General features: G+C 44.6%; 1 protein-coding gene across 1 annotated transcript; it reads right to left on the minus strand.

The window, feature by feature from the left end:
- Positions 1-10,270: 10,270 nt before the first annotated feature.
- Positions 10,271-10,948, minus strand: BHLHE23 (basic helix-loop-helix family member e23). Its single transcript, XM_086623036.1, has one exon. The coding sequence runs from the start codon at positions 10,946-10,948 to the stop codon at positions 10,271-10,273; it is 678 nt and encodes a 225-aa protein (XP_086479162.1).
- Positions 10,949-23,128: the final 12,180 nt, after the last annotated feature.

A 23,128-nucleotide genomic window follows, 5' to 3' on the forward strand; every position in this document is an offset into this window, starting at 1 on the left:
GATTTTTTTCGGTCTGGAGCAGATGAGTCACGATTCGTATGCAAGAATTGTACTCATGAAGCTGTGCTTTTCTAAGGAAACCCTTCTCTCACCCCCAATATGTTTCCATTATCTTGCCATCAGGAAATAATTTTTTCTCCCGTGCGCAAAGACACATGACATGCTCATTTACTTGCACACATGCGAAACCAGATTAACTACTCCATAAATTAGTTAAAAGATTTTCCCAGAGAAAATGAAGAGGAAAGACATGTAATTTCCACTTCTTAACTCCTGAATGAATGAAGATGCTCTGTCTGCTCTGTCCATGACCATCTAGACAGATATTAGAAATCAAGATCACTGAATTGTGATGACCAAGTTTATGTGAACAGGGGGTGTCCGGTCTATCCCAAGTTATTCATGTTTTTATCTCAAAATTAGTAACCACAGGTGGTTTTTTTTTTCATATTTGAGTGAAACTTTGCCATTCTGCGCCTCCAAATTTGAGGCTGATCCTGAATTTTAACAGCTGGACCAAACAAAACCCCAAACTCGGGGTAAAACCACATCTGCGCAGAAATAGAGATCAGATTAGACTTTTGGTCTAACTCAAATAGAGCGTTTCAGGCCAGCAGCTAGAATAACATGGTGAATGAATCATAGGCCAGCGTAGCAAACAGAGTGAAAAGTCATTAGAGAGGCATCAGAAGATTTGTGACGAAAAAATATCAGCTTTTTCCATGACTGGACTGGTTACGGGGCATCCTTGTCTGAGCAGATACCCCTCACATCACCACCAGGCTGAGCCACTTTCTGCTGGCCAAATCCCAACAAAACCTCAACCCACAGGCCCTTGGAGGAGCTTTTAGAAGTTTTAATGTTATTGAAGTGCAAAAGATGCACGTTACTAATACTGCAGGACCTGAGGGGAGGTACGCTCCTGTGGAACATACCTGCCATATTCTGCAAATGAGCAGAGACACACCTTTTCATCTGGGTTGAATAAAATATCTTCCATGCCTTACCTGGTCTCTTGGGTTGTCTCCTTTTGACCAGAGCACTGCTCGTATCGCTTCCTAGCAGAGTCTTTAACACCATTGGGTAGGTGAAAAGAAGTTCTTTCGTTTCAGACAACTAAAACCAGCCATTAAAAGTGTTTCAGCCAGCAGAAACGCGTGCGTGCGCCACCAGCAATGTTGGGTGTCACACGGGAAATCTTGGGAAGGGCTAGAGAACAGAAAGTGCTAGAAGTAGAGTGCCCAAATAACGCTGATGACAAAAAGTGGATTTTATGAGGCTGGCACTTGGGTCATTTGGAAATGAGAAGGCTCCCTGAGGTTAGGAGAGTGATACTGATGCAAAACTAGTGTAAGAAACGGATTAGCTCTGTGGAATGAAAACCAAAGGCTGGGTGTCAAACTGGGAGGGGAATTCCAGGCGTGCAAGTATAATCACATCAGGATGAGCGAGAGCAAACCAGGGCTGGTTCAAAACCAAAGGCTGGGCTAAAGTAGGGGTGGGACTATATGAATAAAACAATCCCTGCTAGAGGTGCCAGTTTTCCTTGTAGGAAAAAAAACCACAAAGAGTTGTTCTGCCAGTGATAGCACCTCCTCCTCCCGCTGAAGCAAGGGGCTTTGAGACAGGAGCTCAGAGAGCCATAAGGCTGCGTTTTGCAGCGAGGGCATGTTTCTGCAGGAAAGCGTTTCGGAAACCCTGGCCCAGATTCTCCCCTACGACTCGACTGTGCTCAGTGCAAGACGAGGACTGGAGAACAAAGGTGGCTTGAAGCCACCTTTATGCTTCTCCACTCCGGAAGCAGCTGGGGACCGACCGGTCCCTGGGGCAGGTTCAAGTCGCCTCGGGCTAGTGTAGCAGCAGGAGACTGCTAGAAAATAGCCAAGATGTAGCTACGCCTCCTTCGCCATCAGCTGTCACTGCTCCAGAAGGAACCAGGAGGTGACTTGGGTGACACCATCGCCACAATAGAGGCTCAATCTTCCCAGGGACCCTGAGCAAGCAAATGTCAGTGCGGATGCCGCCGAGGAGGCTTATTTAGGAAAGCAGAAAGCTAAGATCATCTGAATTCAAAGATGGTGAGCCACTCGCTCAAGTCAGTGTGTGTCCATGGGCAAACGCCTTGATCTTTTCTGTGCCTCAGGGCAAGGCAACTGGAGGAGGAAGTCGAAAGCAACAGAATTTCGCTAAAACGATCAGATGCTGCTTCCAAATTTGGTTTAATTCTAAAACCAAAACCAAGTAAATACCTACAGACATGCACACTCAATGTGGTCGAGAATTATTTTTCATCCATTTATATAAAAACTATTCTGTTTGCAGGCTGGATTGGAATCCTACCGAGGGCAAAAGCATTTACAGGGCAGATAATTTGCAAGAATGAGAACTTTAGCAAGCAGTATGATCCTAACACAAGAACTCAAAAAAGAAAGGAAAATCTCTTGCCTGACAAGGGATTTGGGTTTTGCTTTCAACGAAATGAAATGTAAGATGGACCCCAAACATCTGCAAAGGAGAGAAACATTTCAGAAAAGGTGATGTTTCAGCATTGCCTACCCCCCAAAAAAGGGTGTTTGTGAACTGCTACAAGCAAGCACCTGAAAGAGAAGTCAGGTCATACAGGAATAAGCTTGCCTACATTGTGCCATCTCTCAGTACCGAGATTATTCTAGAGCGTGCCACATTCAATTGCAAAAAGGACCGTTAGGAGTAATAGAGCTCCTGTAACTAAAGTGTTTTCTGTCCTCAAATCTTCTAGGAAACTGATTGAGGCAAGAGAACGAAAAAGCCAAGGGGAGAAAACTTGTTAGAAGTAAAATTGTATTTTCTTGGACATTGGAAAGGATGTAAAACTAACCCAGAGGCCTCCAAGTCAGCAGCCATTTTAACATTTTGCGAGAGATTTTCATCTTTTTCCCCTACAGCCTCAGTTCTGCTGTAAACACCGAGCGCACCCACTACGGCTGTCAGCTGCGTAGTTTGCTTTACACTGAAGCTGCCAGGAGATAAAAAATACTTAAGGAAATACAATATAATTCACAAATTGGTGGCATAAGGATTTCTTCGTGACATCTCTGTGAAGAGTGCAATGCGTGACATTTACTTTTACTTTCAGCAAATCAATAAAAAAAGGATGCATGCATTTGGAAACCAGTAAAAGCAAAGATACGCCGGTTCTCCATCGTTCTTACTGCAAAGCTGCCGACGGCAGAACGGGAAACTAACACCCTGTCTTGTCCCAAGACATTATTTTCTTTTTAAGAGTAAAATAAAATGATGAAAAATACTATTCACAGGTTTGTCAGGTTGAACAAGTCAAAGCAATTTTTCAGGAGACCAGTGGTTTTCATGCAATGACACTTTCTGTGCTACAGTCGAACGATGTTGTACAAAGTTTCGTGAGAACATAATAAAAGTATTCCAGTAAAGCCACCAAAAATTGATGGAGAAAAGACACATTGAGTGAATAAATCATAGAAATATTTGTTCATGCATGCACGGGTGCAGTATACATGAAGACACTGCAAATATACATTGGCACATTACACGCAGACATGCATTTTACACAGATAAACATGCCCACACACACAACCAGCTCCATCAGCATAACCTCACTTAGAAAGTTTTTTTTCCTTCAATAATCAGTTGACTGCTGTTTTCTTGAAGGCAAACACAAGCACAATAAATCCCTTACTGGTATCACGGAAGAGGAAACACTACTACAGACTACAGAAAAGTTCAGCACTAGTAAATTCTGATGAACACCATTACTGTGATTACTGTTGGTGCAAAGATATGCCTGCCTCATTGTCATTTCTTATACTACATCAAGCAAAGGCTGGTGGGGACCTAGTACTGCTGTCGCCCAACTGAATGTGACCTTTTTTGGGTGACCGCGTTGCGGTGGGGGTTTTCCTACTCCTCTGGGAAAGCACGAATGAAAAAAAAAAAACAAGCACAGACCCTAGGATGCAACGTAAGGTTTCGGTAAGCGCAGAAATTAAAACAGATGAGCTTTCTCCTTTTAAATGTCAGCACTGTAACTTTCCTGTCGTTTGCAGGAGAAAAGGGAAGGGGCTAAATATCTTGGGATGTGGCGAGTTTTAAGCTGCATAATGATGGCGATAAAAATCCATAATGTCAGTTGCCTTGTGGCAATCAGCAAACATTTCGCATTATGCTGCTTGCATCTTAAGGTTTGCGGCCAAAAACCAGATTTGCCTCTGTCTCATTAAAATAACGAATGCAGTCCGACTGGGTCCGCGACGATTCACTGTACGTCACACTAAATCACAACGCTCTTCGGAGCCAACTGACTATGGCCTCATTACTTTAGACAAAAGCGGGCTTGGAGGAAAAACTGGGGTGATGCTTTTTTGCTCAGCCATGTTTTTCCTTTTGAAATACTTCAGGCAAAGAGCAGATAGCTTTTTCCCATTGGTAGCTGGGGAAGGTTGGGTTATATTCGTAGTACGACTCCGTATCCATAGACATAAACACACAAAACATCAGCGTTGGCATGCGGGAAGAGAAATTAAGCAAATACAAATGGCATTAACAAAACAGGTTTTAATGAACATGAATCGCTGATGAAATTCAATACTTAAAAATGAAAATAAGTAGTTAAATAATAAAAAAGATACACGTTTTAACTGTTTCACTAGGGCAGGGAGCTTAAAAACCGGCATGCTCTCCTCTGTTGTGTAAGATGTTACGTACTCGTTGTTTGTCTTCTGCAATCCTTTGCTCTGCAAATTTCGCTACCTGGAGTATAGCAAAAACATTGAACCCCATTTTTTTCATCTGAAACAGCTTGGCTAAGTATCTCTACAAATTAATTTATTTAAACACTAATACCTGAGATTAATCTATTTGACCTTAAAGAAATTTTGAGAGTTATGCTCGAAACTGTTTAGCATTTCAAGAATAAGCATTAACTCAAATTTTACTATTGTCAAATGAAGATAAGAATATTTAAAAAAATTAACTGGATCATTTTAAAACTATATGTATTTATAAATAAACATAGAAATAAGAATTTGAGGTAATAGGTAAAAGAATTCCTTTTGACTATGAAAAGATTATATAATAAAGTTCATAGTGAAAATCATTGTTGAAAACATCTGACTGAATGGCAAAGATCTCTCAAATATATTCTTTGCTTTGACAATTGTTTCCATTTTCTCTTATGTCCATATGCTCTATTGTAAAGAGAAAATGCTTGATATTAAGCTATTTTTCTACAAAAACCACACAGACATATTTCTAATTTGATAGCAAAATATTTTGTTATATACCCATTAGGGATTTTTTCTTTCAAGTAGGAGAAAAACTGCCTGAGAAGCATTCATGGAATGACTGATTTAAATGTTATAAATCCTTGAATTTTTCATCTCCCTTTGAACGGAATGCCAAAGGGGATTAAAGACTAAAGACGTATCACAAACAAATTTACATTATTAAAATCACTGTAATCAGGAGTCTTTTCTAGCCTTAATAAGGATTAGTGAAAACAAAAAACCCCAACTTTTCTACTGTGCAATACTAATCAAAATTCTATCAAATGACAGATAACAGAGTAAAAGCAGTTTTGAAAATTAAAAATCAGTTGGTGTATCCTAGTATTAAAGTTATTTTCACCTATTTGAGATCAGAGCAATGATTTCTCTGCTGATACTTCCCACGGCAGGCAACGAGCATAAAACCAAATTTCAGCAACGCTGCAAAGTCCAACCTTTTATTTTCAGGAGCGTGTCGAGGAGACACTTATTTGAACATACGCTATAGAAGCAGGAGAGAAAACTGCAACGTGGAATGTTTAGTTTTGTTCTCCTAAATTTTGAGCTAAATAATCCAAGCTGTGGAAAATTCGACTAGGAACCTGCCGTAGGTGAGAACTCAACCTTGCAGGACACGCACCGCGACTCTCGCTGCTGAGCTGGCTGCAAGCAGGTCCGGTCTGAAGAACTGCCAAAGCTTTTAAGCGAGGTCTTTATTCACTGTGCCCTACACTTTGCAGTTATGCCATAAGGCTAATACAGTACAGGGATAAAGCTTGGACAGATTTTTCTGGTCCTCTGGAGCCTCTTAAAGAAAGTATCATGTTGGTTTTGGAAACCACCGCTGCGCTCTGGAGCATCAGGCCCCATATTGCTGTCGCTAATATCACCAGAGATGCCACCAATTAGTAAAGCAGCAGCAGGGTTGAACTCTTGTCAAACGTCAACCACTATTTTAGAATGGAAATTATAGAAATGTGTATTTAAAGAACAATCCTGAAAAGTGATCTGAGAACAATGACGAATCACTTCCTAAAGTCTCGGAAACAAGATCGGCAATGCAGTAATTCACATATTGTGACAGTATGTCAGAAAAATCAACTATATGGATTAAAGAAAATGATACAGTTTTCCTTTCTCATTGCTTCTTTCTAGAAACTCCAATCAATTTAACGTTTTGCTGGTATCTGAAGCAGACAGCTGCCTTCCAGGCCCTCCATCTTCAAACCTGTTGCTTCCCTGTATTTGGAAAAACAAGATTTTTACCTTGCAAGCTCAAGATTGCCAATGTTAAATCTTCACTGATGTGGTGCAAACTGACAGCGGTTTCCCACTCCCTGTTAGTAAGGTTATATATATTGGTTAGTAAAACCTTAGTTTTGGTTAGTGGCTAGAATTACACAGCTTAAAAAAGCAACAGACAGTGGAGCTGCATCTCCTCTTTGCATCTCTTCTTAATGATGCCTCATGCTGATCATTCTTGAAGTGCAAAGAAAAACTAAGTGAGGTTAGAAAACAATATATTATCTTTAATTAAAAGTTGGCATTATGTTTTCTTCAAAGTATGAACATACCAGGATAATGAGTACATTAGAACACATGATCTGTCTTTCAGTTCCATCTGAGCATAGACCATAAATCCTTCTTGGAAAAAAATCAAGCATCATAACAAGAACATTTGAGCAGAAAAAAAGATCTTCAGCATTTGGAAGTCTTCTCTTTATATTCTCCAAAAACACCAACCAGAAGCAGACACTTAAAACCTTACAGGGTACACAAAATAAGGGTCTTTTTCACATGCCAGAGAAGGGGAAAACCAAATGCCATGTTACAGGATCTCATCCCCAGGATAACCACGCACATCTGCAAGGTTAGCACCGATGCTTCACGCACACAAACACAAGGATCAGATGCCAGCTTATCCCAACAAAACCATCTTTCCAGCGGTATTACACGTTCACTTCCAGTGGCAGCAGCAGCTCAGACACAGCGTAAATCCCGTGGAAATCATAGATGCCTTCCTGTCAACGGGAACGTGAGGGGCTCAGGGTGGGTTTCAGCTCTGTCTGAGAAGAGTTAAAATCCTACAGTCTGTGCTGGCGAGAAGCAACTCGCAGAACTGAATTTTCAGATTAGCTGAGAAGTTAGTCAACTTTGCTTTCGTTTAATATTAATTTTTGTTGCAGGAAAAGTTATGGTTGGACCTTTTACTTCTGAATTAAAACCCCTGCACTTTAAGGTCGATTTTAATAACGAATTACAAGTTCCTCTAGTATTGCTTTGACAAGTGCTACATTTCTGGTTTTAATACCTAGCCTTTTAACAGTACTTAGACACTCAAGTTTGCTATTTTTTCTGTCAAAATTTTCTTTAATGCAGGTTTTATCTTCTGTATTTGACGTTCCACATTTAGCCTCCTGAGATCATTTAATTCAAAGTGGGCTCTCAAAGAGCCTTCTGAATACTTCAAGGACTCTCAGAAGGCGGATTTTTAGGATTCTAGGTAGATACGGTAATATGAGCAAGCTTTTTACTCATGTAAATTATAAGAAAAGAATTAAACAATCACGGTACTAAAACTCATTTTTCAAAAAATAGCTTGCCTCTAAGACTATGAAGACCTTTTTAGGCTCTGAAATTAGTGAGCCACTTTTTTTGCCGTAATTATTTGAGAAAGAAGCAATTATAAATTCCATTATTATTAGTGTAAGTCTTTAACCAAACCAAACTCATATTTAATATTAAACTGTTAAATAGTTTATTCTCCAACTATTTTAGTTTTGGTGAAAAATGAACAGTTAAACTAATGTCCATTTAGATATTCTCAACTGCTCAATTTTGTATAATTTTAACCAGAAGTAACAGGCATTTACCTAAAAATAATGATTCTCTGTCAAACTGACCTTTTTTTTCGAAATATTATCTAGCAACAACTCAGTCTGCAAAATTTTAAATGACCTTTGCTGATTTGCAGTTTCCAGACATTTTTGCTTCAGTAGTGGTTTTGGTTGGGTTTTGCTTCACCAGCTGCCTTTTAAGAGTATTTTCAAGATTTTCTTTTACGGAAAAAGGTACAACAGCTAAACTGTTCCATAAAACTATTCTGTAAGAAAAGCAGAAATGAAGATATAAAATGGAAATGAGCAGGAACCAGTTTTAAACATATGTCTTTATGAACGAGTCTTAATCACACACTTCGTTTTCCAAACACAAAAAGTCCTTTGGAAATGTATTAATTAAAATTAAGTGCCATAGACAAGCAGCTTTAGAGGGATGGCAGTCCTTTTCAAATTAGCATAACACTAGCGACAGGCATGGAAATTGGTTTAATAACCCTAAATAGTTACACCTCACTCCTAACACAAATGGCCACGGACAGCTCCAGCCCCTCGGGCTGCGACTGTACCAGTTTATGCGGTTGCTCTGACATTGGGTGGGTATTCCAATCCGAACAGAAATCACTGAATGCACCTCAATTATTATTATTATATAATGACTAGTGAAGCATACAAGGCACCAAAGCGTTAAACATCATAAAACAGAAAACCAAAGAAAACCAACACAAGCAACATCAAAAACTTCGCCAGCAAGAGACTCACTTTGCAACTTGTACTAACACAGTCAACACTTGGCAAGAGATTATTAGTTTAGTCGTGATAGCAAGTGGCCCAAACCCTGCACACAGGTCTGGGGTCAAGCTGTAGATGTAACAGAAAACCAAGCCAAAGGGATAAGCAGAGTCTTTAAGTGATTTCCTTCCCTGCCATGTTTTACACGGGTGTCCTCGGAGCTAAGCCTGATGCTACAGTAACTCCTTTTAAACACCAGTTTCAGAGCACAGCTTCTCCAGCAAGTGTCAAAATACACAAGCTGAACCTCTACCGACTTAACTCTAAATGTCAGGCACAAACATCATCAGTTTATGTGCTCACAATTCATGAGAAACTGGAGAAAGGCCAAATCCCTGCTGATAAGGAGCTGGGCACCCACAAGCTTTTTCCAAGCATCCGATCATTCACCTAACTTCACCACGCTGCAAAGGACTGCCACGTCCATCTCCACTTTACCTTACTTCAGCAGGGGTTTTGCTTTGACTGCCAGCTGGTTTTAGAGACATGTAGGACAGAGAAGTGGTTATTCATGTCTTTTATTTATTATAAATACATATAAATATGTTAAGTGACCTTTTGCTTTGTTTATCATGACGAGCAACGACTTTGGAAAATCATCTGGAAAACTTAACCAAGCTGAGAAACAGGCAAAAAGCGAGCATTAGCATACAATCACAGGTTCCTCTCAGTTCAGCAATGGGTTATTTTTTTTTTTTTTAAATAAGAGCAAAAAAAAAAGCATCTTATTTTAAAGCATCTATTGTTTTATCAAAAGCAGTGAACTTCCCCCCTCCCATGAGCTGATCGAATGACATTTTTGTCAGGATTTGCAGGTGCAAATCCAGCCCCAGCTGGCTACATAGGACACCCCCCCCCCCGCGATTCTGAAAACCTTGCATAGTTTTGCAGTTGGATTTTACTCCCTCCCTCCTCCTTTTAAGCTACTTTTAACACAGGTCGATCACGCTAAAGAAAACTCACTGAGGTTTCCATTTCCAGATCTCTCTCCCCCTCCCTGTTTTTACTGCAGTTTAGTTAAGAACTGCACAAAAACTTTGCAGATCAGAGCAAGCAGAAAAGCAACACGATGCTTACAGTCCACTAACAGGCTGGGAAGGAAATAACTCTACAGATGAAGCTGCATGTGGGGGGTAACTAAACAAAGTTGCAAGTGGGTGGTTTTGGGGTCCGCGTGAACTGCCAAATATTTCCAAATGGGGTGCGGGGAGGGGAGTATTTAAGAGAAGCAAACAAAAGAAAACCCAGACTTAGCTGATGGTAGGAAGCCAGGGCTGATGGTAGTGGAAAGAAAAGTGCACAGAAAAAAAAAAAAACCAAAACCAAACAAAACCAAACCAAAAAGCCCAAAGAAGCCAGAAGTCAAGGCTTGTCATTACAGTGTTTGCAGAGGGCCGAGGCGGCTCCTGTGAAGGCAGTGCATTTCTCGGGGCAGCCGGGCACGGCCGCGCTGCCGAAGGGGTAGACGGCCGACTGTCCGAAGGGGTTGAGGGTGGCGGGCAGCGGGGCGCTCAGCGCCTGGCCCTGGTTCAGGTAGGCCACCAGCCGCCGCATCTCCTCCAGCGCCTGCGCCTGCATGAGGATGTAGTTCTTGGCCAGGAGCAGGGTGGCGATTTTGGAGAGTTTCCGCACCGAGGGGCTGTGGGCGTAGGGGATGACGGAGCGCAGCCCGTCCAGGGCGTCGTTCAGGTCGTGCATCCGCCGCCGCTCCCGCGCGTTGATGCTGAGCCGCAGCGAGCGCTGCTCCTTCGGCTTCTTGCCCAGGGCTGCCCCCTTCAGCTTGCCCTCCCGCTCGAACGCCGCGCCGCCCTTCACCGCGGCCTCGAAGCCGTCCTCCTCGTCGCCGCTCTGCTCGCCGCTGCTCTCCGCCGACTTGCCCAGCGCCCCGGGGTGGAAGTCCGCCCCGCCGCCCCCCGGGTAGGTCCCCCGCGGGCTCTCGGCGCCGCCGCGCACGGCCCCGTAGGCGAAAGCCGACGGGCCGTAGCCCGGGGCCAGCGCCAGGTACGCCGCCTCGCCGCCCAGCGACTTGAGCTCGGCCATGGCCTTGGCGGGGAGGGGGCAGCCGCGCTCCGCCGCCGCCGCTGCCTCGGCGCTGAGGAACAGGAGGATGCGCTGGCCCCGCCGCTCCTGGGGGCGGGCAGTGAGCCCCACGCCGGCCCCGCCGCCGCTTTTATCGCGGAGAGGGGCCCGCCGGGATTCCCCCGCCGCCCAATCAGCGGGGCCGCGGCGGCGGGCAGCGCCCGCGGCGGCGGGCGGGACGGGGAGCGGGGCCGGTCCTTCTTCCCTTCGTGACCGGCCCTTCCCTTCGTGACCGGCCCTTCCTTCCTTTCGTGACCGGCTTCCCTCTCCCCTCGCCCCGCCACCGCGGCCCCGCCGCTCCCCGCCTTTTCGGGGAGACGAGATGCGCCCCGGCGGAGGGCTGCCGGGGTCCGACGGGGCAGCGGATACCCCTCGGCGGGCACCCGGGGATGAAAGGAGACGCTGGCTTAGGAGCGGCGGGACAAAACGGCTCGGAAAAGTGAGCGGGAACCGACACGGATCACTGTTGCGCTCCCAGAACTGGTATTTGCTGGCTGGGACGAGGCGGCGGAGGAGGAACTGCCGGCAGGAACGGCGCGGCAGCAAGGCTGCTGCTTCTGCTCCATCGGAGCTGCCCCTGGATGCTGGAAGGGCCGGGAAAGCATCGTGACTTCCTAGTCCGGTCTCTGGCTCGCAGTGTCTGAATTCTTTGTAAACCTGAGAGCGGGTTCAGCTCTTAGAAGGTGACAGCACTGAGCTCCAGGCCTGCCAATTTGCTCATTTTCCGTTCTAAAATTGCTGAGAAAAGGCGATGGTTAAGCTGATGCTCCAGACTGCCTCTTGCTTTAGCCCGTGTTAGCCCCCAAGCAAATGAATTGATTAGGCAACCCGAATCTTTTCTGGAGACTTTTCTGGTGTCATTCTTGGGGAAAACTGGAGAAGTGAACACTCTTCCTCCCTCCTGACATGGGTCCGTGAACCACTGGTGGTACGCGTTGTGATGGGAGGCAAAGGCATGCAAGGTCTTGACAGCTGTGGGCATGGCTTGCTGATCAGGTAGTTTTGATTTAGGTGGGGATGACAAGGGCGGCACCTGTTGTGCAGAGAGATTTCCGAGGCAAAGGCCCCGTCTGTTTCCATTTTCTTCACAGACTCACTTGGCTCCTCCCTTCCATGTGCCAGGAAAATAAATCTGACCCTTGGTGACTCAGTCCAGCTCTGAAGGGACTCTCTGTCCCTCCCAGTTGTGGGTACCAGTAAGTGAGTGCTAAGCTCAGAAAGGAAGCAAATTGCTCCTCGTAACAGCCTGCAGTATGTGAAAACTCATCGCTGGGGGGGAATCCTTGCCATGACTGGTGGAGTGTCTTTCCCATGGAGAAATCCCAAGCATAATCCAAGGCAGCCATGGCAAAGGTGAGAGCTACATAGAGAAGGATAATCAGGGTGCTTTGTCCGGTATTCCTGCACTGAGATGTTAGTGCTTAATATTTGATTGCAACAGAAAGAAGTCTCCGTCTCGTTTTTTTTCTTCTAGGCTTCTGAGTGCTTCAAGGTACTGAGTTTTGGTGTAAAGATAGCATAAGGGCATATCAGGTTTTCTCCAAACATGACATGTGCCTGGTCCAGACCTCTTAAGTGTCTGCTTAGGAAGGATGGAATGAATCCCATGTAGTGACATACAGATGTGAGCAGGTGGATATTGCCTATGGGCAGATGCAACCAGTTGATGCAGATATACCTGGTAGGTTATTTGCTGCAGTAAATAACTTGGGTGTTAAGGTGACATGAGGCTTTTCCAGAGCGTGTTTTTGTTTTTATCAGGCCCTCTACAAAGCTTAGTTAGCTTGTCCTCTTCCCATCACCTCCCTTTATGCAGTGTGCTAACGTGAAATGACAAGCTTGTCTCTCTTCCTTCTCCACATCAGAGGCAAGAGTGCCGAGATCTGCAGTGACACATGCACCCTCACCCATGGTTGCAGAGCTGCTGCCTCCAATGAGGCTGTTCACCTCTGTGTAAGTCTGGAAGATTGTGTTTCTGTGTTTCAGAGTAGTGGAGCACGTAAATGTAGCTGCTGTCCAAGCCTGGCCGTCAGAGTGTGCATGAGGTTTGACCATCATACTTTTCACTGATCTTCTCTTACCTCACCTCTGGTTTCTGAACGTGTTACAATATCGTCCTGTCTCTTTTTTTGCTACCTTTATTGGGCTCATCAAACCATGAAGACTGATTACTGGTTTTAGTCTCTTAATTGTTTTACAAGAATCAGACCGCTCAACTACTCCTGGGACAGATCACTGTATATATTCATGGTGACTTTCAAATACAGGTGAGCACAGCATGACTTCTGATCATCTCTGCAATCAGTCCCACGCTCCAAGCGATAACAGACAAATGGAAGGAGGTACTAGAGTATTATCACTGGCTTGAGAGGTATATCAAATGCAGGAGAACAGAAGGATTTGCTGCTTTATATGTAATTCCAAAATACACAGCTGAGAGAAATCATTCGGAGCTGGTATGAATCTGAAATCCAACCAGATTTAATGTGCTACCAAAAAGTGCACAAGGAAGAATTTGTTTTGGACTTCTCCCTCAAATTTCAGCTGTGAATATGCATCTTTGAAACTATTCAACCTGGTTTCTTACTGAAAACTGAGAAACAGAAACGTCTGATTTGAGTTTTGACATCACAGACTAGACCAACAAAAAAGCAAGAAAAAAAATAGCAGAAGGGAGTGACTCATATGGAAGAACATTGCAGAAAATAAAATCTCTTCCAAGTGCTTTGAGGAATAATGGACATATGCAATAGGAAATAAATTTATCAGATACTGTAGAGTATTTGCCAGCTTTAAAGTGGGATTTTTCCTTCTACTGTTTTACATATTCAGAACTTGATATGAATATTTAATAATTAATAGCAGACTATTATCACTGCAAATATAACAGTTATTGTAAGTTCCTCAAGGCAGCACCCATGCCTTTAGTGAGGCTTTTTCAAGTCACATTTTATAAATTAAATAGACAGCGTCAATGTTTTGATTCCTGCATTTGCCGTGTCTGCCTCCATAAATTGAAGGGGTTTCTGTTAGTTTAACAGGGCAAAACTGCCTACAGAGAGAAACACTCGCTGCTTCATGGTGTGCGGCACCCAACCACAAGCAGCACAGGCTGCCAGGGCTGCACTGACCAGTATTTGCTGCTGGGGCTATTTCAGGACTATAGCTCCCAGCTGCAGCTTGGGACTGCTCTCATCTTTCTGGGGAAAAAAAAAAAAAGAATTTGGAGGTTATAGCACCTGTCACTGCAGGAAGAGCTTGAGTACAGTTTATTTCAGTTTTGATGTGAAGAGAGGGAGAAAAGGATCAAAATAATCACATATTTTTTTCAATTTCAGTTTTAGTTTTAAAGCCATGCAGCTGAATCAAACAATGCATCTTACACTGTCAGTGCCTGCTGTCTGAATGCCTGGAGGGCTGGAATGAGATAGGACTAAGCTCCGAAGCACAAACCTTCACTCAGAGCTACACGTTACCTGTCACATGTAGGTAAAAGACCTCAGGGTTTGGGGTGGACCTATTATCAAAATGTGTAAGAGAATTAGTTGCAAAGACTGCTACATTCGTTAAAAAACTTAAGTTGTTTTGCTGGATAACAGCCTTTTTGACTGAGAGACCAGTTCACGAATGGATTTTTTCCCATCGGAAAAGAGGAGGAGGCAACCACGAGAAATGCATCTTCATCCCTATCAGCCAGATTTGGATGATAGAAGTAGAACAACCCAAAATCTCTTGGAAAGATCAGAAGGGAGGAGGTCTAAGAGAGACCAGTATGCTCGGTTTGCTTGATTTGTGTTAGGATGGAGGGGTCGGGCAGCCTCCCCCGATGGCCCGGTGCCCTGCCCGGCTGCGGGGCTGCGCGGCGGGCGGGATCGGTGGCCGGTGCGGCGGTCCCGTGCTGACACCTACCGACCACCTCCTCCGGAGCCCCGGAGTCCGCCGGGCACCCACCGCCCCTCCTCGTCATCGAGGCACAGGGAGGCAAAGCGCCAGAAGATCAGAAAGCACTCGAGGGACGCACAGGAAGACCCGCGGGCGCTCGTGGGTCTGGGGCTGTAATCCCACCCCCCGCGTTTTGGGCACCCGCCCTGTAAGTACAACCCTCCTCCTGGCTATTTGGAAGCGGTGGGTAGGCAGAGGACAGAAACTCAAGGCAGGGCAAAGCAGGCAGAGGTCAGTCTGGCCAAACAGGTAGGTCTGGACTAGCTGGAGGTCACGGCTGTCGCTTGGAAGCGTGACGGGAGTGTAAGAAGAACCAGAGCTGCTGAAGTGTTAGTGTTTCTGCTGACTTCTTGTCTATCACGTGTCGATCACACAGCTGAGGCTTTCCTCTCAAAACATCCCTGAGCCACGCAGGAACATATCGTTTGTGTTTTAGGGAAAAAAGTTCTTACAGCTAAGGCACAGGACTTTGGGTATAAGACTTCTGTTCTCAGGCCTACGTGAAGCTCACTCAGGTACTAACAAGGAGTTCAATTCTGATTACAAAACCTGCCTGAGATATTAAGAGGGTGGGTAAAGAGTCCATGTTTATGATCCTCCCTGCCATAGCGGCTATACTCATTACGTATTAAGAATAATATAAAAGAAAGTGAAAGCTTCTTTTACAGTCTGATCCTGCAAAGACCGACACAATTTGTACAGCTTATGAGAGCTGCCCAAACAGTTTCGGTGTGACAAAAAAGTCAATATTGTGCTGCTCTTCAGACACCAGTGGTGATGAAGTAAGGCCTCCATCAGTACTGTCCTTTCAAGGACCTAGCAGAGTGCTTTCCGAAGGAGACTTCCAGCAGGGAAGGGGCAGATCTTCGTGCTTCTTTGAAGGTTATTTCGAAGCAGTTTATTCGAAGTAAGAGTTTGTTTAACAAGTACAAGCCTCTGGGATAGGTTTTGCTCTGCTTATGTCACTCAGCCATACTTTTTCCCCTTCACTAGGTGGCAGCAAGAAGATAGGTATAAGGATTTGCAGGATTTTTATTTTTTTTTTTTTAACACAGCAAGCAGAGAGTTTTCAACTGGTTTCCCGTTTGAATGGATTTCTTTAGCAGCCCCCGTAACACACACAGCCCTCAACAACCAAACCAACCAGCAGAACGTTTGTCGAGAGCACTGGCCGAGGTGCCTGAAACATCTCTCTCCCAGGCAGGAGAGAGACTCGGCCAGCTACGGGGTTCGGTGCGTGTTTAAGAGCGGCAGGAGAGATTATCTGGTCTGCAGTTCCCTCTGCTGGCAAAGTCTCTCCTTGCATCAGCCAGGCTCGGGCAGGCCGGTACCTCCGGCGGGAGCAGCCCCACTGCGACCCGGGGGAGCTGGGGAGGGTCGGCACAGCGGGTGGCGTGGGGAGGGGGACGGGGCCGCACTGAAGCAGCCTGGGATGTGCTGCCTGGGCACAGGGCCACGGTAGCCCCTGCCCCTTGCCAGAGCGAGGGGAATCATCCTCTCTTTCCCATCTAGCTCCAATTTAAGCTTGACGATGGGATGGTAGAATTATCGAATCGTTTAGGTTGGAAGAGACCTTGAAGATCATTGAGGCTAACTGTTGATCTAACACTGCCAAGTCCCCCACTAAATCATGTCCCCAAGCACCACGTCTACATGGCTTTTAAATACCTCCAGAGATGGTGACTCCACCACTTCCCTGGGCAGCCTGTTCCAATGCTTGACAACCTTTTTGGTGAAGAAATTTTTCCTAATATCCACTAAAACTCTCTTGGCACAATTTGAGGCTGTTTCCTCTTGTCCTATTGCTCGTTACTTGGGAGAAGAGACTGACCCCCACCTTACTACAACCTCCTTTCAGGTAGTTGTAGAGAGCAATAAGGTCTCCCCTCAGCCTCCTTTTCCCCAGGCTGAACAACCCCACTTCCCTCAGCAGCTCCTGTTAAGACTGGTGCTCCAGACCCTTCACCAGCTTTGCAGCCCTCCTTTGGATGCACAAATACTGGATATTGAAATTGGATGCACAGTTCTTGGTTATCCCAAGTCCCAGCCTCCTTCTCTCACTCTTCCTTCCCAGTCCTGTGAGACTAACAGCCCTTTAGCCCTAGGACAAAGTTCTTTATGGCAGCCAGTAATGCAAGAAGGGCCCTTAGCTCTGGCTACACCCTCTACAAACTTGCTGAACAGCCCTCATCATTGCTTCTGCTAAGGGAAGGGATGTGTGGATACTGAGCCCTGCACAGAGAGTAGAAAGCATATATTTTCAGAGAGAGTTTGAATACTCTTATGCAGAGCTATGTCCCAGAACACGAAATCTACTAAAGAGAAGACAGAGTGACAAGGACTCCAACTGTGCCTTTAGAGTCCAAGCAAAAATGTTATCTTCCTTCCATGAAACAAAACCAAATGCTAAACACAGTCCCTTTCTAAGCTAGCAGAAAGGTTCAATGCATGTCTTCCTCTGTTCTTCACAATGCTTTTATAAAGTCACCTTGCATCGCGGTAACCCTCCACAGCTGGGTGCAAGGAGCAAGGCAGGTAGCCCTTCTGTGGTCCTCTCCTGGCACAGGGGGATACCACCATGTAGATGCTTAATTTGCCAAGAAGGAAATGTTGATGGGAGCAGTAGGATGCAGAAGGAAGGGATGGGCTGACTGTTGAGAGCTGAATGACTGTATAGTCGTGGCGTGGCTAGTGGGGTGTGTGGTGTGAATGTAAGTGCATGGTCAGGCTGGTGCAGGCTGGCAATCATGGGCTTTGGTTTCTGTGCTCAAGCGTCATAATGGATCCCTCTTGTCATATCCTCAAGTCTTAGGGACGTTAAGGAAAGGGCAGGGGATTTTTCTGCTAACTGACTTTCTGAGACACTGGTTTCTCCCATTGAGTATTTCTCTTTGGCGCTTCTCCCTCTGCAGAACTGACCTATGCATTAGAGAAGGCGATGCTTGAGAGCTCTGGATGTGACAGACGGCCTCAAATTCCAACCGAAATGGAAAAATGCTCCAGCGTGGGTCAGGGCCGACAGTGGATGCAGGATGTGTCATGGTTCAAAGAAATGGGGCCAGGCTTTCTGTCAGAAGGATTTTAGAGTAGGGATTTGGGTTCAGAATAAGATCTAGACTTCTCTCCCAAAGACAAATGCTCTGTTCTCTTTCCTGCCTTTCTGCTTCTCTGGATGCTTTCAGTTCCCTCCTGCAATGTGAATATCCCAACCTAACAAGTGTGGGAAAACTTGGCTGTTCTAATGAGACAGGGGAGCAGTCGAAACTGGATTAAGAAGGGATTGAATGTGTCTTGTGAGAGCTTGGCTATTGATTCCTAACCCTCCCATTCTGATGTTATTGCAGAAATGATTTTCTTCTGCACCGTGCAGAGATTAAATATTAATAAATAGAAAATTAAAAAAAAAAGAGGGGAGAAAAAGACCGGATCCCAAGACATCCCACTGCACAATTAAAAAGCAAATGAAGGATTTCTAGAATGAAAAACTTTGTTTCCTCAAGTTTTCTTGAGCTCAGAGTAGAAACATAAGGAGTTTTGATGAGATAATTCGTAATGTTTCTACTCAGTGTTTTGTAGCAGAGGTATGTGAGTTTGAGCCACATCCCATTGCAGCAGGTTGAGTATAAAGATAGAATAAAAAGGATGGAGATTTACTTAGATCCCATTCACTAGTGACCCGTTTACTCACTGATGATGAAGTAAGGGGGAAAATGCAGGTCTACTCCGGCTTCACTTGCACTGCATCCTGCAGTCATACTCAATTCCATTAGGTTTCTATTTATTATTTAACACAAGAGACGGCATACAAGGCACACCAAGATGATTTTTATGTTCTAGACGTTTCACTTGCACAAACATTGCACAAGCTGCTACTTCCCATGAACTCTGTGGCTCCCAAGTGAAACCCACATCCTGGAGTCTCTGAAGCAGGAGAGGAGTGGACAGGCAAACTTTGCATGCAGATCAGGACTCCTAATGAGCCCAGACTTTGCAAGGAAATCTGCTCCTCACTTTGAGCTCTCCTATCATCATTCTGCCCCATTTTCCCCCTCATTCCAGAGAACTGGGCAGTAACTGAATGAAAAAAGGGCACAATGAGAATTTCCTGTCCAGCTTCTGTAAGATCAGTATTCTTTCTGTAGCAGAATACAGATGGAAAACACAAATAAATGTTTGGAGACATTTAATATGGAAGACCATTCCTTTTTAAGAGAGTTTTTACCATGAGAAGGGGACTTGTTAGGGTCTTATCCAAAGGCTGCAGAAGTATATGTGTCTGCCACCCATCATTCACATTCTCTCCCAGCACTCTAAAAGGTTGCTTATGTTGCCACTGCACATTGTCCAACAAATGCAGAGCAAAGTTAGTGAGTGGAGACAACAGAGGAAGGAAGAGGAACAAGCTCCAGGGTCCCATGAGCATAACCAAAGGCAGGATTTGGCCCACTGCTTTTCTGCACTCCCATCTGCAACAGTCAGTGGTGTTGCTGGCTGATTTCCATTCTAATCCAATAGCTTTCAAGCTGCACAAGATGTGTGATCAGTGCTTTACATCCCAAAGAGGCCCTTCTTTAACATACCTCGCCTGTTCCTGTCTCTATTCATCTTCTTTTTTATGATGCCCCTCAGATTCAGTGGCTGTGGCTGGTTGTGGCTTTGCTGCTGTCAGTTCTTCACGGCCTTAACGCTCAGCCAGTTGAAGTCAGCTCATTGGCTTTGGATCTTGTCCCCAGGTTACTCATTTCGTTATGGTCTTGTAGCCTGTTCTTTGTTTCCTCAGCAAAGTGAGCCCAGGTGGGGCTTTCAAGATAGATGGGCAAGCCTACCCGTGGGGAGGGACCCCTTACTTGGGTGGCAGAAGTGCTGACCTTCGATGGAGGAGGGGGAAAAGAGTTGTTTCTCTGGATTTAAGGGAAGCAGGTAGATAAATTAGTGCCAAACACATGGACAAATGGAAACCTGGCCCTAGGCTTCAGCTTCTGCTGTAGAGCTGAGCAGATGGAGCTCCAATCTTTAGTTTTTTACTGATTCACTGTGTGCCTGAGGTGGCCTGAGTCCTTGAAATCGATGGGAGTCAGGAAGCTAAAGGCTTGTGAAACCCTGGTGGTTATAAAATGTTAGAGCTTCCGTGGCTTAACAAATGACTGCCTATCAGCAGAGCTGGAGTACCTAATCATGTGCACTCTCAGTTTGCTCTGAAAATAAAACACCCTAAATTGGAGAGTGGTCCAAGAATGCTTATATAGACAGTTATTAGGGATCAGCTGATGGGTGGTAACCCTGTAAGGCACAGTAAATCAATTGCTTTCTGTTACTCCTCACGCTCTCAGCTGCTTTCTGTGCTTCAGTCCCTTGTCTTCAAAATAGCAGTGTTTGCAGTCCTGGGGCCCGAGAGGATCACACGCAAAGGATGGTAAAGCGCTGATGTTGTCGATAGTGCTAGAGTTCCATACTTGTTCTCCAGTGCTGCCTGGTGAGATGGGACAGTAACAGGAAAAAAGTGAGTAAATGCCGTTCCTGGGTGTATAAAAAGAGTGTGTGCAGATTATCCAGCACATCACACCTAGGTCTACAAGCAACATACGGCATTATTTGGCAGACACTAGGCAATATTTAGTGACTATGCTAGCTATATGTAGTGGAATTGTGGAGGGTGTGAGAAAGCAGCACCTCCTCCCATCTGCCCCCTTAAGGGATGCAAATGCTTTGCTGTAACACTGTTCCCCAAGAGCTAGAACTTTAGCAAATAAGGGACTTTATTAAGTTGTTAATAAGATTTCATTTTCTCACTAATGCTGCGGTGCTACATTATTAATTTAAAACTGTATTTAGCCTGACATGCTAAAGTGCTAGGCCTCATTATTAATGCATAAACCCGTGCCTCTGTTGTTTAATTAAACACCATGATTATGAAGTTCTGATGCGGTTTAATGATAGCAGGCTGGAGTGGCAGTACATTCCTGGGCTCAGATCTCCCCCATTCCCCCCTCCTGCTACTTTCTCCTCTCATTTCCCTTTAAAAGCACAAATGCAGTTGTTGTTCTGCTGAATAAACACCACATGACAGATGATGTTGATCTTTCCAAGGTGACATAGAATTGCATTTTTATTTTCCTAGGCTTAGCTTCTTATTGACCAGAGATTTCTATCCTGCAGTTTTTAATGGCTCTGAAGGTAACTGTTTCTATTTCCTCAGAAAACAGTGTAATCCTTGCTCCCAATAAAGCCCAGAGGAGTTTCCAACTGATTTCAATGGGGCAGAGTTTCACCCAAAGGCGAGAAGAGACCTGGAGAAGAAGCCTAAACGATTGTTCTATATGCCTGTTTAAACATGGTCATTTCTAAACAGTTATTATCTTGGAGATGGAGCTTGGTCAAGGGAAGATGATGTGGTACTGAATCACGTCAGAGTTAAATGAATCTATAGCAGGATAATCAACCCTGTGGACATTTCCTTGTTTCGGTTTCCCCACCAGCATCCTTCTGCATCAGGCTCAGTGTTTTGGAATCATAGTTTCATGCAGTCTATAATTTCTTGTGTTCTCCTTGACGTTTGGGGTGTTTCTAAGAACTTTCTGCTATGTATTCCCTCCTTTCTCCCCTCAACATTTGGCTTCATCATCTTATTCCTCCCTGTTCCTTGTGATGATTCTTTCTGAATAGCAGCTTACCCAAGCTGGCTTGCAGAGCCTCTTACTTTATTGACTAGGAGTAAAATTAACCATATTCTTATGTACTTTCCTGCTTAATAAGGATTTACACAGCTCAGCCCTCTGTGCTTTTGTTTCTCTCCATGCCCCTTGCCTGCTTGTCTGTTCAAACAGGAAGTTCTTGGCTTTGGAGCCTGCCATCTCCCAAACTTCGGAGTCCTCTCTCTCTTTTGAAGGCAAAGGAGGCTTTGCTGTGGTCTTCACTGGAACCAGAATTTCACCCCAAGCGTTTTTAAGCCAAGGCAGACACTGGTCTGGCTCGAGGAGAAGGACAATGAACAAGTTCATGACTGCATCAGGAGTGCAGGAGCACTCATCGTTCTGACCGTTTCTAGCAGGGTGGGTGAAGTCCCTCTCTACTGCCATCCAGGTGAATTCACAGCTGACAACTAGTGCTTTGCTCAGCAGAGCCCAAACTCTGGTTTTAAATAGTCATTTGTTTGAAACACATTTCTGATTCTCTTCCTCGTATCTCTCAAAAAAGAAAATTGTTCATTATAATCAACCTTCCTTTGCATTCTTGCGCTGACAGTGAGTGCACAGATCTGCCCTCTGCATGGGCAAATTCAACAGAAATGTTACCAAGCTTAATTTCCTTTAGTAGATTATTTTTTTTAAAAGTATGTGTACAGCAAAGTAACCTTTCTCTAACAAAGAGATGACCTTTTTGCATTTATGTAGTGCTTGTTGCTAGGATTTAGATCTTTGCTGAAAGCTGTTATTTCTCTTAAGTACAGGAGAAAGTGCATTTTCACCTCCATTTGGGTAAACTGTCATTTTCTACTGTTCACTGCTTTTCTCACCATGGAATAATAATTTGAGGTTCAGTGGGTTTTTTGAGAGATTGCATTCCAGGAGTGTGGTGGGGCCTGGGAAGTCCTCTACATTGCTAGTGGGGGAGAAAAGGAAGAGGAGGGAGAAGGCTTCTGAAATATTTAAGGCTTCTGAGTGCTGCAGTTGCTCAGCTTCTGCCATCAAATCATATTCAATTTAGGAGGGTCATGCAGGTATTTTATAATCGTACACAAAAAGCAGCCAGTGGGGTAGCTGAGAAGCTATACCCGTATGCATAATATATTATTTTTTGGTGGTAGCACTGGCATCCATGGGAAGCCACTTTAGGTAGATTTAAGAGGATTCTGTCCAACCGTGATACTGATGAATAACAGAAATAATCTAATATTACCCTTTGTATAGCAGTGTTGTCGGTGTTATTACCAGTCATACTGCTAATATGTGATGCAGTAGGAACTAAGCCACTTCACATGCAGTGGGCTGTAACAGAGTGAAAGGGACAGTTAGACACACGTATGCAGATCACTTCATGAGACACAGAAATGAGTATCTCACTTTTTCTTGAACCGTTTCCTGTATTGGCTTCTGCAGGGAGTGAGACACTGAAAGAAACTGCAAAGAGCAACCTGACTAGTTATCTCTCTTTTCTTTGCAAATTAAGCATGGGAAAATCCTTCAATTCCTTTGGTGTTGG

The sequence above is a fragment of the Tauraco erythrolophus genome, chromosome 18 (assembly GCF_009769465.1).
Source record: "Tauraco erythrolophus isolate bTauEry1 chromosome 18, bTauEry1.pri, whole genome shotgun sequence".
In the NCBI taxonomy this organism is placed as follows: Eukaryota; Metazoa; Chordata; class Aves; order Musophagiformes; family Musophagidae; genus Tauraco; species Tauraco erythrolophus.